General features: G+C 50.6%; 1 protein-coding gene across 1 annotated transcript in view; it reads left to right on the forward strand.

The window, feature by feature from the left end:
* Rhpn2 (rhophilin Rho GTPase binding protein 2) overlaps positions 1-18,243 on the forward strand; it is a 57,408-nt gene that overhangs the window by 32,114 nt on the left and 7,051 nt on the right. The window contains exons 5-14 of the mRNA XM_055594828.1: positions 3,935-4,012; positions 4,280-4,404; positions 5,162-5,328; positions 9,212-9,399; positions 9,813-9,969; positions 11,528-11,647; positions 14,008-14,202; positions 16,617-16,693; positions 17,214-17,360; positions 17,775-17,930. Of these exons, the coding sequence (XP_055450803.1) occupies positions 3,935-4,012; positions 4,280-4,404; positions 5,162-5,328; positions 9,212-9,399; positions 9,813-9,969; positions 11,528-11,647; positions 14,008-14,202; positions 16,617-16,693; positions 17,214-17,360; positions 17,775-17,930 (1,410 nt within the window). The remainder of the gene's footprint in view (positions 1-3,934; positions 4,013-4,279; positions 4,405-5,161; positions 5,329-9,211; positions 9,400-9,812; positions 9,970-11,527; positions 11,648-14,007; positions 14,203-16,616; positions 16,694-17,213; positions 17,361-17,774; positions 17,931-18,243) is intronic.

Raw genomic sequence — 18,243 nt, forward strand, 5'->3', positions numbered from 1 at the left:
GTTGACTGGCTGATCTTGTGCCGGTCTTATACAGGTGGCCACAGCACCCGCGGGTTCACGAGTGCCCTGGCCAGCCTGGCCCTCCCTTGGTCTAGGCTTCCTGGATCCACCTCATTGTTGTGAGGCAGACTCTCTCATAGAACCTGGAGTTTTGTTTTCCTTTCAGAGTAGCAGGCCAGAGAATCCCAGTATCTCGTGATCTGGACCTCTCCCCCAGGCATTGGGGTTCTAGGCAGGCCCCTGAGCCCCAACTTTCATGTGGGTGCTGGGGACGCAAACCCAAGTCCTGATGCTTGTGAAGCCCTTTGTCCACGGAGTCCCCTCCCCACCCCCTGTAATATTTTTGTCCCAACTTTTATGTATTTTTATTTCTTACATGGGTGTTCCGTCTGTCTGCCCCCATGTGGGTGCCTCCTGTCCATGGAGGCCAGAAGGGGCCGTCCGATCGTCTAGAGCTGGAGTTACAGTGGCTGTGAGCCACCCCGTGGGTGCTGGCAATCAAACCAAGTCCTCTGCAAGAGCAGCCATGTTTCTTCGCTGCTGTGCCATGGCTTGAGCTCCCACCCCCAACTTTTATACAGTAAATTTTAGGACACTTTAGTAAATTCTTACTAATGTAGCAATGTTCCAGTTGCTGTTCTTGGGTCTTATAATTTTTTTTTCCCAAACGAATTTTGTACCTTCTTTTTAAATAGTTACATTATTTTTCTTAATTTCTTGCCTGGAGGATACCCAGGCGACAGTTAGGAATAGCCCCAGTGGCAGAAGCCATTGCCTTGTTCCCGCCTCTTCCCCAGGCGTGCATCATGGCCCCAGCTTTTCCCGGGGCACTCGGCATGCTAGCCCAGGCCTTCCCAGTGGCCTGCATTTCATCAGCTTCCAGTAAGGCCAGAAAAGACTGGCATGGCAAGATGTCCCAGCACTCAGGAGGCTGAAGCAGGAGGATCACAAGTTCTAGGCCAGCTTGGGCTACCTAGTGAGATTTGTTTCAAAAATAAAGAAGCCAGGAAGACACTTAGAATTCTGTCACAATCCTGTTTTATTTTTATGAGGTGAATATGAAGTTTCTCTTAATTTTTTTTTTTTTTTTATTTTAAGTGTAATCTCTCTGTCTGTCTCTCAGAATTTCAGGTTAGATTCAAACTCGCTATGTAGTTGATGACCTTAACTTCTGAAACTCTGTTTTTTTCTCCCATGGGGTGTTAAGGGCCAACAGGATGGCTCAGTGGTTAAGATCTGGTACTACTCCCGCAGAGGACTGAGTTTGGTTGTTGTAAACACTGAACAGTTTACAACAACTTGTAACCCCATCTATCTGCTGGGGACACACCAGCTCTAGCCTCTGAGGGCACCTGCCCTATGAACATATATATATGGAACTTAACCACACATGTACACACATACATATATTTGTTAAAAAAAAAAAAGCGAATCTTAAAAAAAGCCAAAAAACCCTGGAGTTTGGGCATCATGGCGTACATACATCTTTAATTCCAGAACTTGGGAGGCAAAGGCAGGTGACTCTCTGTGAGTTCAAGGCCAGCTTAGCCTACAGAGTTCCAGGACAACCAGGGCTACACAGAGAAACCCTGTTTAAAATACAAACCAACAGAAAACAACCTGGGAGTTAAGTAAAGTCTTGGCCTGCCTTGAACACTTGAATAACATTTTGCTTTGGAGGATTATAAACCCATTAGAAGTCTTGTTGTAGAATGTCCAGTGACCCATGAAAATGGCTGATGTCTTGCCAAGTTGTAAAGATGAGCACACCTAAGTTATTCAGTAGATCTGGTATAGGTGTAATGTATATTTGTGCAAAGATGTGTGTTTCTGTGCCTGGCACACACAACAGGCTGAAGAAGGTTTTCAAGAACCCAGTGTATAAAGTCGGGCCCGGTGGGCATGTGTCTGTAATCTCAGCCCTCAGGAGGCAAAGGCAGGAGGATCGTGAGCTCGAGGCCAGCCTGGGCTACATAGTAAGACTGAATCAGAAACACAAACAGAAAAATAATAATAATAAAAAAAAACAGAAAACAACAACAACAAAAATCTCACAGAGATTTGGGGAAGCATGGCCCCTGTTCAATCTTGTTACTTCCATACGGCACTTGCGGAGAATTTCCTAAGAGCATCAGCCGGGCCCCATGTGTGCCTCTTAGGTTCTTCCCCCTGTCATCCCTAACATCGTCAAATTCAGGGTGAGCATCTCCCTACCTGAAAACCCAAAGCGCTTCAAATTCCGAAACCTTGAACAGAGAGAACAGCAATTCCACACCATTAAACTCCCTGCACTAAATTTTAAGAATGTGGTATAAGATCACCCTCCGGCCACACATACAAAGTGTGCATATAAAACAGGATCCTGGAGCTGGCATGATGTCTCAGGGCTTGCAAGCACTGGCTGCTCTTGCAGAGGACCCTGGTTCAGTTCCCAGCACTCTTGAAATGGTGGCTCACAACTATTTGTAACTGCAATTTCATGGGATACAGCTCCCTCATCTGGCCTCCTTGTGCACCAGGCATGCCTGTGGGACATATATACATACATACATACATATATATATATATATATATATATATATACACACACACACACACATACATACATACATGTAGAAAAACACTTATGCCCATCAAATAATATATGTATATGTATGTACATATATTTTTTTCAAGACAGGGTTTCTCTGTGTAGCCCTGGCTGGAATTCCCTCTGTAGACCAGGTTGGCCTCAAACTCAGAGATCCACTTGCCTTCAGAACACTGAGATTAAAGGCCTGGCTATAAAAAAAAATCTACAACTAACTATTAAGTTTAGATTTGGGTTCCAAACATAGTATGTACATGATCTGAAAAAGCCAGAGGGAATAACAACCTCATGCGTGCTAGATACAGGTGTATACTGTTAAGTCTGTTGTGGTGGCTCGTTTCCCCGTGTCAGTACGAGACTGGTGAAGGAGAAGCATCTTCATACAGTGCCTGGCCTACAGCAAGTGCCCACGTGTGTTTGTTGAATGACCACGTGGGCTTGGTGCAGCTGTCAAACAACAGGTTGCTGTGCACTCAAAGTTTTGCACTGGGGTATCTCACTTGTCTAGTCATCAGAGCCATTGTCACAGTGGCCCCTGTCACATCCAGACCTCCTTAGGCCCAGGCTTCCTTGGCTCAGACGGCCGTGTGTCCAGGTACCGAGACAGCATAGAGGTGGAGGTCTGTCAGAAGTGGTTGACCTTACTGTTACGGAGACGTTTTCTCATCCAATTCTTTTCTTTGCATTAAATATATATATATATAATTTTTTGCCAGGCCTGGTGGCGCACGCCTATAATCCCAGCACCCTCGTAGGCAGAGGCAGGCTCTGTGAGTTCGAGGCCAGCCTGGTCTACAGAGTGAGTTCCAGGGCAGCCAGGGCTACACAGAGAAACCCTGTCTCAAACAAAACAAAACAAAATAAAACAAAACTAGAGAGTGTGTGTGATAGTAGCTTGTGCCCTGGGAAGCTGGAGGCATCAGATCCTGCGGAGTCGGACGTACGGGAAACTTTTGGTCCACCTGACATGGGTTCCGAGAAGTGAGCGCGTGTCCCCTGCAAGAGCAATGCACACGCTTAGGCACGGAGCCATCTCTCCAGCCCGCTTGATTTTGGTTTCTTTAAGGCAGGCTCTCATACCGTCTGTAGCCCAGGCTGTCCTAATATTCAGCATGTAGCGTGGGCTGCCTCGCCGTTGCCGGGCCTCTGCTCCTCAAGCGCCAGGATGGCAGGTGTGTGCGCCACAACAGCAGGCTAGATCTACAGTTTGGCTCAGTGTGTTTCTCCCACACCGCGTTAGAACCCAGGGCCTCATACGTGACGGTTCCCCCTCCTTCCACCCCCGAGTTGCAACCCCGGCTGTTGGCTCGAATGTTTATCTTTTTTTTTTTTTCTTCTTTTTAGGATTTTATTTTGGAACATTACAGCGAGGACAGCTCTTTGTACGAGGATGACATCGCAGACCTCATGGACCTTAGACAGGTGAGCGCAGCGGTCGGGGAGGCAGCCCTGTTGGCGGGAGTGGGCATAGAGTGCCTCAGAGACTCCAGGATGCTGGGCGCGGAGAGGGGCCTTCAGGACCCTCTGTGGGCCTTGCCGTGGATGATAGAAACCATAGGAGGGGTGAGACCTGCCCTCGTTGGCTGGGGCAGCGCTCCCTGACTCTGTCTCCTGGAGTTCGTGGGACTCACAGCGGGGTTGGGTCCTGGGCCTCGATTCCCACCCCGCTCACACCCCCTCGTCTTCCAGGCTTGTCGCACCCCCAGCAGGGATGAGGCGGGCGTCGAACTGCTCATGTCCTACTTCATCCAGCTGAGCTTCGTGGAGAGCCGGTTTTTCCCACCCACCCGCCACATGGGGCTCTTGTTTACCTGGTAGGTGCTCTCCTGGGTCCCCTCTGCTGTTCACACCCTCGTTCTGACTGTGCTGTTTGCCCAGAGGGTCCCAGGGGCGGGGACTGTCGGTAAATGGATGTTTGTGTAAGACCTGATGATGGAAAGCCACAACCGACTGTGGCTTCTTGCTTCTCAGAACAAACCGGCCATAAAAGAGACCTTTTTTCTGTGGTCACTGGGGAGCGACAGGGCTCTCAGGTGGAACTAATGAGAATATTCTTTTCTTACATGGGGAGTGGTTGTGGGTGTGAGCTGGAATTGAGTTTGATCCCAATGACAAAGGCAGCAAAAAGAAACAATTTTTGTTTTGTTTTTAAGACAGGATTTCACTACCTAGTCCCAAGATCTCCTTAAAGTGACCACAAACTGGCTGCGATCCTCCTGTCTCTGCAACCCAAATGCTGTGATTATAGATGTGTTCCAGAGAGGGATTTTAAAACTTGAAACACAACATTTGACTCTAATTTAAAGACTAAGATGGTTTCTTAAGAAAGCTTCTTGCTGAGTGACCCAGACTGTCACACTCACAATCCTCCTGCCTCAGCCTCTTGAGTGCTGGGGTGATAGGCATGAATCCTGTCTATTCAGACCTGTCATCTTGCTTGGAAACAAAAGGCTGATTGCCTGCGTGTCTTTGAATTTCATGTGAAAAGTGAGCTTTTTGCTCTTGTGTGCCCAGAAGTGGCATTAGTGAGCCGAGCCATCTGTATGATCGGAACGTATTTGTCTCACACAGGTATGACTCCCTCACCGGGGTTCCAGTCAGCCAGCAGAACTTGCTGCTGGAGAAGGCCAGCATTCTCTTCAACATCGGGGCGCTGTACACGCAGATTGGGACCCGATGTAACCGGCAGACGCAGGCTGGGCTGGAAAGCGCTGTGGATGCCTTCCAGAGAGCTGCAGGTGAGTGTCCTCCAGGTCAGCCACCGCACAGTCTTCAAACCACCAGGTGGCACAAGAAATGTTGCTTCTGTCCCCAGCTGAAACGTCTCAGTTGGGTCCTCTGCAGACCCACCAAGTACCAGTGCCTTACAAGCCTCACAAGGACTGGGATCATGGTTCCAGAGGTAGAGCCCCTGCCTAGAATCCCCCTGTGAGGGGCTGGGGTGTGGCTCAGTGGTAGAGCCCCAGCCTAGAATCCCCCAGTGAGGAGCTGGGGGTGTGGCTCAGTGGTAGAAAGCTTGAGGAGCTTGAGGGAGGCCCTCGGGTCAGTCTATTATCACACACATGAAGGAGGAAGGGATGGCCCTGTCACTTCTTGGTTGGGAGACTTACTCAGTGGTTGGCATCAAGTGACTTCAGTCCAGCAGGGCTCATGTACACAGTGAAGCTCATAGTTAATGATTAGTATTTTCCAAGTGAGTGGTTCCAGCGGTGACTGTGAATGTGAAGATTTCTCAGTGATAGAACTACAGTGACTTGCCCTAACTGGCGGAGGTGAACCCTTTAGACTTTTCCGGTACTTGTCACTCCACCAGTCAGTACAGAAGCGACACGTTCTAAGACATGCCTGTGTGAAACTGCAACCAGTCCGGAGGCCTGTATGAGGGTGGGCTTGGGGGGGGGGAGGGTTCAGGGGTAGCACACTGCCCAGCACGTGTGAGGCTCAAGGTTGACCCCTAGTACTGCAGACGATTGACCTGGGGAAAGGAGAGGAAAGAAAAGAAGAAAAGAGCTCCTGTACGTGTCACTATCTACCGTAATGGGACAGAGTTAAAGATTAACAGCTAACAACAAAGTAGAACAGTGATAGCAATTCAGCATGGTAAATGTCATGAATTGCTTGTTTCTGGAATTTTCCATGCAATATTACCGCATTACAGTTGGCTGAAGGTAGCTGAGCTGGAACAGAGCTGAACCTCAGATAAAGGGAATTACTGTTACTATCTGCACTTTTGTATTATGTTTAATCTGCCAAGTTTGCAAAGCCTGTGGTTGCCGATTGCCCGCCGTCAGGTGCCTCATACCAGGAGCCGCCTGCTGCTTCTGTCACTTTCGGGGATCGCCTAGCACTCCCAGCCACTCTTTCCTGTGGCGCTGGGGCTGGCCTGGGACTTGGGCTCCTCCCGCCTCAGCCCGGGTGCCGAGACGGCAGATGTGTGCCCTCACAGCGTGTTTTCCCTCATTTTAACTTCATCACCCCTGCAGCTCATCCTGGTACAAACCAGAATCAGGGTTAAAGGAGAAAACCTGCTCAGCACCAAGCCTTGAGGGGTCCTTGCAGTCCATGTAGCGGGCCAGCGTGGCACAGACTGGGGTTCTGTGTTGCTTCCTCCTAGCTGGGCCTGTGTCTGCAGGAGCCTGAGCTTGCAAACGGAGGCTGACAGCAGCAGCTGGGGCACACACCACAGTGTGACCCTTTAAGCAGCTTTTTTTTTTTTTTTTTTTTTTTTTTTTTTCCCAGACAGGGTTTCTCTGTGTAGCCTTAGCTGTCCTGGAATCACTTTGTAGGCCAGGCTGGCCTTGAACTCACAGAAATCCGCCTGCCTCTGCCTCCGTGAGTGCTGGGATTATAGGCATGTGCCACCATGCCCAGCACTTGATGAAAAAATTTTTTTTAATTCTTTGAGACAGGTTGTCACTCTCTGATCCAAGATAGCCTTTAACTCCCTATGTCAGCTATTCTAACTTTTGAACTTGATGTGGTCATCATGCCTCGGCCTCCTGAATGCCAGCTTACTGTCCTTTTGTCCTCTGTGCTCATCACCTCCCCTGCCTGCATGAGCCTGTGTGGAGATTATCACCCTGCCACGGTGAAGTGCCACAGCTTTCCCATTTGGACGCGTGGAGGCATGGTCTTGTTAATATTTAGCTCAGGCTAGCCTCTCAGTCTCCGGCAGGTTGGGACTGCCGGTCTGCTTAATTGCGCTGGCTTCTGAGCAGTCTCAGGGAGTCACACCTTGTGACCTGCCTCCAAGGCTCCAGAAACACAAACAAAGAAGTTTAGAAACAGGACAGTCCAGGATGAAGGAAGGCAGCGGGGCAAACAGCCTGGAGCAGACACCATCCTTTTCTGGGGCAGCAAAACCAGAGGAACCAGTTGGATTGGATGCATGCTGTCCAGTCTGCTTCACCTCCAGGTTAACTGTCAGTCAGGGCTTGCTACAGTTAACTTCTCTGAGTTGTTGGAAGTAGCCGAGGGTGGCCGTGCGGGTGTGTCCGTCGGGAAGCATCACCCCTCACTCACTCGCCCATCATGGATGGAGTTTATGGAGTTGCCCCGGTGGGACAGAACCTAGGAGAGCCAGCTGCTTCCCTTGCTTCCTGAATACGCAATTGCTTCAAAGAGAATCCAATTTAAAACACTGCGGCAAGGTAGAGCTGTGACGAGTCACAGCTTTTAACTTCCTCGCTGTGGTAAATACTCGTGGGTACAGTTGTCTTGTTGACGGTTTCCTAGCGTGCAGCGCAGCTGGGCCGAGCCCCCTGCGAAGCTGTCACCGCCCTCCCACTCCAAGCGTGTCCTCGCCATGCCCACTGGAGCCAGCCCTATCTATTCATGCCTCTAGTCACTTTTCAAGGCAGGGTCGAGCCGGGCGTGGTGGAGAACTCCTGTAATCCCAGCACTCGGGAGGCAGAGGCAGGACAGCCGGGGCCACACAGAGAAACCCTGTCTCAAAAAAACGAAAATCAACAACAACAAAAGACACGGTCACCTGGCCATCCTGCTTCACCCTCCCAAGTGCTAGTGTTACAGGGGTGTGTCACCACGCCCGGCATCTCTGTACTTATTACCCATAGTGGCCCTTTCCTTGTACTGCAGCTCCTGGTCACTTCTGTTCTACTTTGTGTCTCCGGGCTGGACTATTCCAGGAACCTCACCAAATGGAATCCTGTGCTGTGTCACTCTGTGGCTGGCTTATTGTACCGGGCAGAAAGTCTTCATTTGTGTTCCCCTGTCTTTTGAGACAGGGTCTCACTGTGAAGCCCTGGCAGGCCTGAAATTTCACTCTGCAGACCAGACTGGCCTGGAACTCACAGCGATCCCCTCCCTCCATTTTCCAAGTGCTAGAATTAAAGTGCTAGAATCCAAGCCAGCTAACTCCTCATTGTGTTAATTGACGTCTCACACTGTAAGCACACACTCTGCCACTGAGCTCTCTGTCCCCTTAACCACCTCTCCCTTACCCCCTTTAAGGCTGAAGAATATTTCTGTGTGTGTGTGTGTGTGTGCGTGTGTGTGTGTGCGCGCGCGTGCGTGCGTGCAGATGTTGCGATCACGAGTTAATCTGTCAGCGGTGTTTGGAGTGGTCCACCTGTTGGCTGTTGTGACTAGTTGTGCTGCGGTGTTGTGTTGTCACTGTTGTGCTGTGGTGAGCATGGGTGTCCACGAAGCAGTCAGGGCTTTCATGCAGCTGTTGGGAGGCTACACAAGGAGTAGAATATGGAATGGCTAGATAGCACGGCAGCTGAGAGTCAGAGCCATATCGTCTAGAATGTCTTTGAACTGTCCATCCTCCTCCTCCAGTTCCCTAGTGCTGGGATTAAAGGTGTGCACCACCACACCTGACAAATACAGATTTTTTTTTTCAAGGTGCTTTAGGATTATGGGTGTCTGTCATGTATATGTGTGTGTGCATATATGATATAAAAGTTGTATATGCACATTAGAGCGATGGTTGATAGACAGATTTCTTTGCTCAGCTTGTGGCTTACCCTCAGGGCTTCCTGTGTGCTCTGTAAGCACTCCCCTAACCCCAGTTGTATTTTCTTTCTTCTTTCTCTACAGCAGCATGATAAAATAAGTGTGATTTCCAACTAATGAGCCACAAATTCTGATCCCTAGGGGTTTTAAACTACCTGAAAGAGACCTTCACCCATACTCCAAGTTACGACATGAGCCCCGCCATGCTCAGCGTGCTGGTCAAAATGATGCTCGCCCAAGCCCAGGAGAGCGTGTTTGAGAAAGTCTGCCTCCCGGGGATCCAGAATGAGTTCTTCATGTTGGTAAAGGTGGCTCAGGAGGCCGCCAAGGTAAGGCTTCATACTTCCTGTGACTTTGGGGTGGCCAGGATCCACTGTTACAAGTTCTGGGAGCAGCAGAAGCGGGGGGGGGGGGGCTGTCACAGCCGCAGCTCACTCACAACCCGAGCAATGTACCAGTGCCACCGAGGTGGCTGGCCTGTGCTTGCTTGGCAGGTGCTGGTGTTCCAGATACGGATCACCGAGTCCATCTGCAGCTTAGCTGAAAAAGCAGCCTAATGACAGTTGCCCGGGCCTCTGTTAGCGCTGATGCTGACAGCAGGAGGACTTGCCTGGCTCTACGCCCACATTCTGGAGCATTCTCCAGCAGGGGATTTGGCCTAGAAGAAAGGACTCTTTCTCTAGAGCCAGGCTTGGGAGGGCCCCTCGCCTGGCTCTCCTTGCCCATCTCCCTTCTATTTCAGGTGGCAGAGGCCTACCGGCAGCTGCATGCAGCCATGAGCCAGGAACCAGTGAAGGAGAACATCCCGTATTCATGGGCCAGCGTGGCCTATGTGAAGACCCACCACTATGGGGCCCTGGCTCAGTACTTTGCCGCCACCCTCCTCATCGACCACCAGTGTAAGGCTCAGGCTCGGGACTGTGGGCGTGCTACCTTTGGGGGATGCTGAGCTGGGTGGGAACAGCCTTCCTGTCCTCCACCAAGGGACATGCTGATCCTATCACACAGGCCTTCGGAATTCAGGGTTGACTCTAATGGGACTTGGGGGGGGGGGTGCAAATAACATTTTAAAGAATTCTTTTTAGAATTTTTTGTTTGTTTTGTTTTGTTTTATCAAAACCGGGTCTCACTATGTAGCCCTGGCTCTGCTGGAACTCACCGTTCCAACTCACAGATCTAACCTGCCTCTGCCCTCCCAGTGATGTGGTGTTTATTTTAGTGCATTTAATTATTTATCTTCTCAGAGATGAGGTCTCCCTAAATAGCCTAGTCTGGTCTTGAACTCAGGCTCCTCCTGCATCCGCCTTCCAAATGGTAAGATTATATTGTATGCTTCCACTCCCATCCCCAGAAAGCAGCTTTGCTCTGCTGTGTTTTGTTGAGACTTGACGTCACGTAGCCCAAGCTGGCCTGAAACGCCTGTTCTTTCTGTCTGGCTCTGAAATGCTAGGATCACAAGCGTGTGCCACTGTGCGTGGTGGTGCGTGCCTTAAGCCTCAGTGTTCTGGAGGCAGAGGCAGGTGGATCTCTGTGAGTTTGGGGTCAGTCCGGTCTACACAGTGAGTTCTAGGACATCCAGGGCTGTGTAGAGAGACCCTGTCTCAAAAAACAAAGTACAAAAAAAAAAAGGCATCAAAACAGGGATCGCACAGAAAGCCTGTTTGAGCCCTCATGGAGTCTAGTGTGAAAATAGCTGGCGTCCTATTTTGTGAGGATCTTTCTTCTTCTGTTTGAATAATCTGCCACGTGACCCAGGCTGGCTGGCTTCAGGCTCACAGGTCCTGCCTCGGCCCCTCACTGTGTATAAAGCGCCCACTCTACTTTATCCCTTCATTTTGATGTTCTAAAAACTCGAGGGGTGGGGTATGTTCCCATCCCAAGCACCACACACACAGCGCTAACTCTCACATGGGCTGGGCATGGGGCTCTGTAGCTAGGCCGTTTGCGAGGCCCGGGGTTCAGCACTGGTCCATGACTCTTGCACTTGGAAAGTGGAGGCAGGAGGATCAGAAGTTTAAGGTTTTCCTCAACTACAAAAAAGACAAGCCAGCCTGAACCAAAAGAGAAACAAACCCCCACACCACACAAAAAAAAAAAAAAAAAAAAAAAAAAAAAAAAAAAAAAAAAAACAAAACACAACTTCTCCCAGGGAGGAAGAAACAAAGCAGAAGGATTATAAGGAGCCATGGCAGCCCCTGGGCAGAATGCAGATGGGGCAGCCATTGGCTGATTGCTATGTAATGTTCAACTTGGGGGCAAGGTAGAGGAGATTGGTCCAGGGTCAGATCTTGAACCCCTCGTGGTGCAGCTATCCCCTTGGGAGCGAAGGATTTGGGCCTGGTAGCCAGGGTTATACCCTGAAGCCAAAACTATCTTGGTGCCATTGTTGAAATAGGACTCGGGTCTGGGGCACTGTCCCCAGAGAGAGAGAGAGCATAACCGGAGCTGTCTTTGCAGTAAAGCCGGGCGCAGATGAGGACCACCAGGAGAAGTGCATCTCCCAGCTCTACGACCGCATGCCGGAAGGGATGGCGCCCCTGGCCACGCTGAAGAACGAGGGGCAGCGCGTGCTGCTGGGTGCGTAGTCCTGTCCTGCGCTGGGCTCTGCTCGCTCCTCAGCCGATCCTGCGCACAAGCACCCCCAAGACGGGGCCAGCTCTAGCTGCAGAGGGCTTTCCAGAGCCATGTTCTTACAGCTTCCCACCTCCAACAGGTCCTTAACTGCCTGCTAATCCTGTAGCTGTCCGTGGTTGGCGTCTGTCAATGGCTATGGAAACTGTTGCTCCCCCTCCCTCCCCCTCCTCCCCACCTCTCCCCTTTTCTTTCTTTAACACAGGTTACACTGTGTAGCCCTGACTGGCCCAAACTGACCTTGAACTTACAGAAGTCTGTCTGCCTCTAGTATTTCTCTATGTAACAGAGCCCTAGCTGTCCTGGACTCAGTACTTTGTAGACCACGCTGGCCTCGAACTCACAGAGATTCACCTGCCTCTGCCTCCAGGGTGCTGGGATTAAGGGCATGTGCCACCGTGCCTGACTGTTTTTCTTTTTTAATTCATTTATTTGGTCATCCATTTCCTTTTGAGACAGAGTCATCTCTCTGCAGCACAGCCCTCTCAGGCTTGCAGTGATCTCCATCTCCTGCCTCAGCTTCCTGAGTCCTCCCTCCTTCGTTTTTCAGAATTGGGGATTGAACAGAGGGTCTCATCTATGCTGGGAAAACACATTACCACTGACCCAAACCCCTGACTACCACTGTCCTGTCTCCCAGAGTGCTGCGATTACAGGCGCCTGGCTGATTTTTTTTTTTTTTTTTTTCATTTAGGGGGCAGGTTGTTAGTAAGCCACCCAGGCCAGTCTTGAACTCGCCATCCCCTTGCCTCAGCCTCCCAAGTGCTGGTATGCCCTGGCTCCCATTGTTGTTTCTATGCTTCACCAATAGTGAGTGAATGCTGGGATGGGGGATCCTGGCTTAGCTCTCTGCCCCGTGTCAGCGTGACCATCTCCCCATCTTGGTGAGAGTGTTGGCGGCGTTTGGTGTTCCCACCTGCCTTTTTCACTCCACATTTGGCCAGCAAATCACACGGCTCAGCTCCTACCTCCTCTTACCCCCTGGGACACTCTAGCTGAAGTCACACAATGGAACCCACCTCATCCACGGTGACTGGATTAATCCCCACACAGCCCTGTGACACAGGCCTGCTACGACCCCTGCTTTCATAGCTGCTCTCCGCACTTCTCTTCCTACGGAACCTGGCCACCTTAGTCCTCTGCTCACGCCCTGAGGGGCTCCTCCCTGGCCTTCCCCGGCCTTCCCAGCATGCGTATGGTCAGGAGGGATCTGGCCCTTGCTCTAACCTGTCATCCTACCTTTCTGTCCGCCCTCTCTCCAGCCATAACCCACCTTCCTTGAAGACCTGGCTGTGCTCCTGACCCAGGGCCTTTGCACTTGTTCTTCTTTCAGGGATGCTCTCCTGTCACGTATCCCCGAGGCTGCGGCTGCGGCTTGACCCCAGAGCTCTGCTCAAAGTTAACCTAGCTGTTCAGTTGGCAGAGCCTCGCCTAGCGTGCCTGCAGCCCTGGGTGGGTTCCTAGCACCACGTAATCCACGTGTGGCAGAGCATGCCTGTGACCCCAGTACTAGGGAGATGGAGGCAGGAGGATCGAAAGTTCAAGGTCAGCTTTGGCTGCAGAGTAAGTCTAGCCTGGGATATTTGAGAATTAACCCCCACCATCACCAAAAGAAAAAGTTACCTCATCAAACACACACACACACACACACACACAAATTTAAAGTTACTTGTTGCAGGTTATTTGATCCCATTGTGAATCCCAAAATTGTGAGCTGTAAAACCCTGTTTCTTGTTTGGTTTGGTTGAGCCCTATCACAGAGCTTTTATCCAAGAACTTTTATTGTAAACAGCTGATTATGATGTTCTCCTGGCTCTAACTCTGGGGCATTTCTTTTTTGGTGGTGTGTGTCTTTCCTAGGGCAGAATGGTTTTCGGTGATAGAAAATACATTATCTCTCAATTGAAATTTAAAGAAAGTCCTTTTGAAAATATGAAATTAAATATGCCTAAAGATACTAGATTATAAAGGACATTCATTCTAAATTTTAGCCTGCCTTTTCTAAGTGGCTTTTAAAGTTAAATCATTGTAATTCCTTTGTGCCTGCCTCTGTCTCCCAAGTGTTGGAATCAAATTCATGTGCCTCCCACGTGCTGGTATTAAAGGTGTGAACCACTCCCCACCCCCATCCCCTTGTTCCTTGTAACCCTAGACTTTAGAAAGCAGCTAACTTAAAGGGATCTGCCTATCTCTGCTAGGACTAAAGGCATGGGCTTCCACCGACCTACTCCACATTTTTATCTTAGCTCCAAATGTTGCTCAACCAGAAAAGCCTTTCTTGGTCTGAGAGATGTTTCTGTCTGCAGGTAAAGGACATCTGCACCGGGCCATTGGCCACCACGAGGAGTCGCTGAGGGAGGCCAACCTGTGCAAGAAGCTGCGGGACATTCAGGTGCTCCGGGATGTGCTGTCCGCTGCCCACCAGCGCACTCAGCTCAAGTACACCCAGCACCGAGAGGATGATGATCTGCTCAACTTGATTGACGCTCCCGATGTCCTCCGTGAGTGGTGGGGACTGGTCAGCCGGCTGTTGGGCACCTGCGGAGTGTGTGTGTGTGTGTGTGTGGGGGGGTGGGTGGGCTGGTTGTGCCTTACCTCAGCTACACAGGCCTGTATTTCTTTGGCCATCTGGCAGGGCTCGTGCAAGGCCTGGATGTAGTGGGTATACCTGTAATTCTAGTATTGAGGTGAGGCTGGAGGATGCCATAAGTTCAAGGTCAGCCTTGACATGGGCTGTATAGTAAAACTCTTATTTCTGCCAAGGTGGGGATGGGGGTGGCAGGTCCTGCTCTTACCCTTTTTACCTCCTTTTTACCTTTTTCTTCCCACCTTCACTTCAGAGCCTGTCACCCTCAGTCCCCACCTCCCCTCAGTCCCCTCCTCCTCTCAGTCCCCGCCTCCCCTTATACCTCCTCTCAATCTCCGCCTCCCCTCAGTCCCCGCCTTCTCTCAGTCCCCGCCTCCTCTCAGTCCCCGCCTCCTCTCAATCTCCGCCTCCCCTCAGTCCGCGCCTCCCCTCAGTCCCCGCCTCCCCTTAGTCTCCACCTCCTCTCAGTACCACCTCTCAGTCCCCTCCTCTCAGTCCCCGCCTTCTCTGTCTCTTCTGTGCTTTTCTTGGCATTGTGGTTCAGGCTTAACTGATCTTGTTTTGCTCTAGTATGCTTTGCTCTGCCCTCTGCTGACTTCTTGTCCAGCCCACCCTCCCACCTTTCCCTGAGCTGTTTGTCTGAGTTGGTTTGGGTATACCCCTCCTCATGGTGTCTCAAGCCTGCTCTGGGCTTTGCTTCTTGGTCTGAGGCCTGCAGCTTCCACCACGGACTACGCCGCTGGCTGTCGTCTTTCCCTTCTGCCTCCTTAGCTTGGAAGCCAAATGTATACACCTGTTTGTACCTCTGGACTTGCTTTCTCACTTTTTTGTGGCCCCAATATTTCTAAACATCTCCCCAGCTGTCCCTTATCACAGTGGTGAGGTGGCCTGGATGGTTATTGCTGTGCTGGGAAATGGCAGGACCTCACCAGATAGGTTGCTCTACAGTAGGGATTTTTTTGTTTGTTTTGTTTTGTTTTAGAAAGTAGAGGTGGGAAGTGGAGGGTAATCCAGTTGGGCTGGGACCCTCCTGAGGATGTAGAGGAAAAGCCAGCTCAAACGGGGCATATGAGAGCCTCTGCAGCGTTCCTGCCTCCAGGGTATGGGGCAGGTCCCTTTGGAATGGAGAGATCTCATGACCTGCTATCTGACAAGCATCGGTCAGAGGTCCTGTGGCCTGATCCTACACAGAAAGATTAGAGTTTTCATGATTTCCTGGAGGACAGGAATTTTAGTTTCTATAGCCCACTGTGGGGAGGGAGTTACGAACCAGGAACTGTGGATGAGAGCCGAAAAATATATGTATCACAGTATCTCTCACCCTCCCTGTTTCCTACATCTCTGATCTTGGTCTCTAGAGTTGCCCCTAGAACTAGGGAACTTTTCATGCTGGAATCCTGGGCTCTTCTATATCAGTATTAGCATCTGAGGTCTGGCAACCTCAAAGGTCCCATCCGTATTAGCACTGAAGATGGTGCTAATATTAGAAATACTGGGTCCGTGGCTCAGTGGTAGAGCCCCTGCCTAGAATCCCCCAGTGAGGGGCTGGGGTGTGGCTCAGTGTAATTGCTGGCATCTCCAGCAAGGACAAAATACAGGCAAGGAAGAAATGCTTACGGATTCAAGTCCTTGTCCCCAGTCATCCCACCTCTGGTGTAAGTACAAATGGATTCCCTTCAGCTGCTGTGCTCCCTCTGCTCCGGAGGTAGAGATTTATACTCCATGGCAAGAGGGAGGACTCCGGCTCACAGGAGGGTGCCACCACTCTAGTCGCACCCTGTTAATGACCTTAAGAGCTGGCAGAGTCACTGTGTGAATGGAGGGAGCCTGCCATGGTGTCCAGCAGTCTGCCAGAACAGCCAGTTCTCAACCTGTGGGCTGTGACCCCTTTGGGGGCTGAACAATCCTTTCACAGGGGTCGCCTAAGACCATTGGAAAGCGTAGATATCTACATTACTGTTCCTAACAGTGGCAGAATGACAGTTATGAAGTAGCGGTGAAATAATTTCATGTCTGGGGTCACCACAACATGAGGAACTGGACTAAAGGGTCCAGCACTAGGAAGGTCGAGAACCCCCGAATATGAACAATATCAGAAGGCAGAGTTGTGTCTGGTCTTCGGTGTCCTGGCTTCAAATGGTTTAAGACTCCTAGGAAGTGCCCAGAGGAAAGCATGGTTACCTGGGGCCAGGCTCGAGGGGGTTTCCATATGTTTAAGCCAAGGGGAACTTGGTTGGTGTCTTTGGGGGGAGGCCTTGAGACCCAAGTTTTCGGGAACTACTTTCCGTGACGCACCCGCTTACCCTAATTTATAATCTTCTTTTGTAGCAAGAACTGAGCGAGAGGCAGGAATAATGGTCCCCCAGTTCTCCAGAGTGACGGTTACAGACTTCTTCCAGAAGCTGGTACGTTGATCGTGTCATTCATTTATTTATTTCACTACTTTTGGGTGGAGGGGCGTTATTTATTTGTTTGAGACAGGGTTTCTCTGTGTAGCCCTGGCTGTCCTGGAACTCACCGTGTAAATCCGCCTGCCTCTGCCTCCCGGAGTGCTGGGATTATAGGTGTGTGCCACCTGGCCTGGCCCTATTGAGATAATTAGTAGGCTTAGCGGCATAACTTAGTTACAGCGGGCCTGCCTAGCATGAGCAAAGCCCTGGGTTTGAATCCCTGCAGAGAGAGAATATGAATGAATTTCTATAAGGTAATCTTTGATACACTGGCTACATTAGAGACTATGTAAATACTGTTCCTACACGATTGCGCCAGCTCACACTGCCCCACGTGACGTTAGGCGTAAGGGAGCTGATTGAAGAACAGAGGCAGGAGCAGCGTCCTTTGAATCCACGTGTTTGAGGCTGGCCTGGACGGTGTAGCAAGTCAGCCTCCAAACCTTCATCCACCTCTTGACCCTCTCTTCCCAAGGGCCCCCTGTCTGTGTTTTCGGCCAACAAAAGATGGACGCCTCCTCGAGGCATTCACTTCATGGTGGAAGAAGGAGACTTGGGGTTCACTTTGCGAGGGAACACCCCCGTCCAGGTGCACTTCCTAGATCCTCAGTGCTCTGCTTCGGTAAGTGGGAAGACCCACGGGGAGCAGGGAGGACTCAGAACCAGCAGCCTGGGCACAGTGGCTGGGTGGTGGAGGTTTGGGTTTGGCCACGTCAGAGGTCTGACTCTTAAGCGAAAGGCCTTCTGGGTACTTTACACCCACCACCGCCCTTCAGATGAGTTTTTACTTCTTGTAGTAAACTTTATGTAAATGTAGGGCTCAGTGCTGGAGCATTTAATTAGCATATGGATACAACACACACACACACACACACACACACACACACACACACACACACACACTCACTCACACACACTCACACACACACTCACACTCACAAGATAAAACCAAACTGGCTGCTTGGAGCAGGAATCTGGGGAGAGTTGTAGAGTTCCTTGAGTAATTCCTGACATTTATTCAAACAATTGTTTTTAGCTGGCAGGAGCTAAGGAAGGAGACTACATTGTTTCCATTCAAGGCGTGGATTGTAAATGGCTGACCGTGAGTGAGGTCATGAAATTGCTTAAGAGCTTTGGCGGGGAGGAGGTTGAGATGAAGGTGGTGAGCCTCCTGGACTCCACATCATCCATGGTGAGTGCAGACACCCTGGTGGTCACTGACGGGCTGGGGGCGGTCAGCGGGAGTTGGGCTGTCTCCCACAGGTTCGTGGCAGGAGCATCGAAAGCCATCCGGGTTCTCTTCCGCTCCTCGCCCTGGGGTAACTTTTCTGATTAAATTCTGTTGACTCACAGGAATAATGCAATGAAAGTGTTCAGATAAAGCTGAGCACAGTGTGTCTCAGAAAGTGTTCAGATAAAGCTGAGCACAGTGTGTCTCAGGAAGCCTGCCACCTGGGAGTGTGAGGTGGGAAGGTTTTGAGTTCCAGGCCTGGGATAGAGTGTAC

Source organism: Psammomys obesus, unplaced genomic scaffold (genome assembly GCF_907164565.1).
Source record: "Psammomys obesus unplaced genomic scaffold, mPsaObe1.curated_primary_1811, whole genome shotgun sequence".
NCBI classification, from domain to species: Eukaryota; Metazoa; Chordata; class Mammalia; order Rodentia; family Muridae; genus Psammomys; species Psammomys obesus.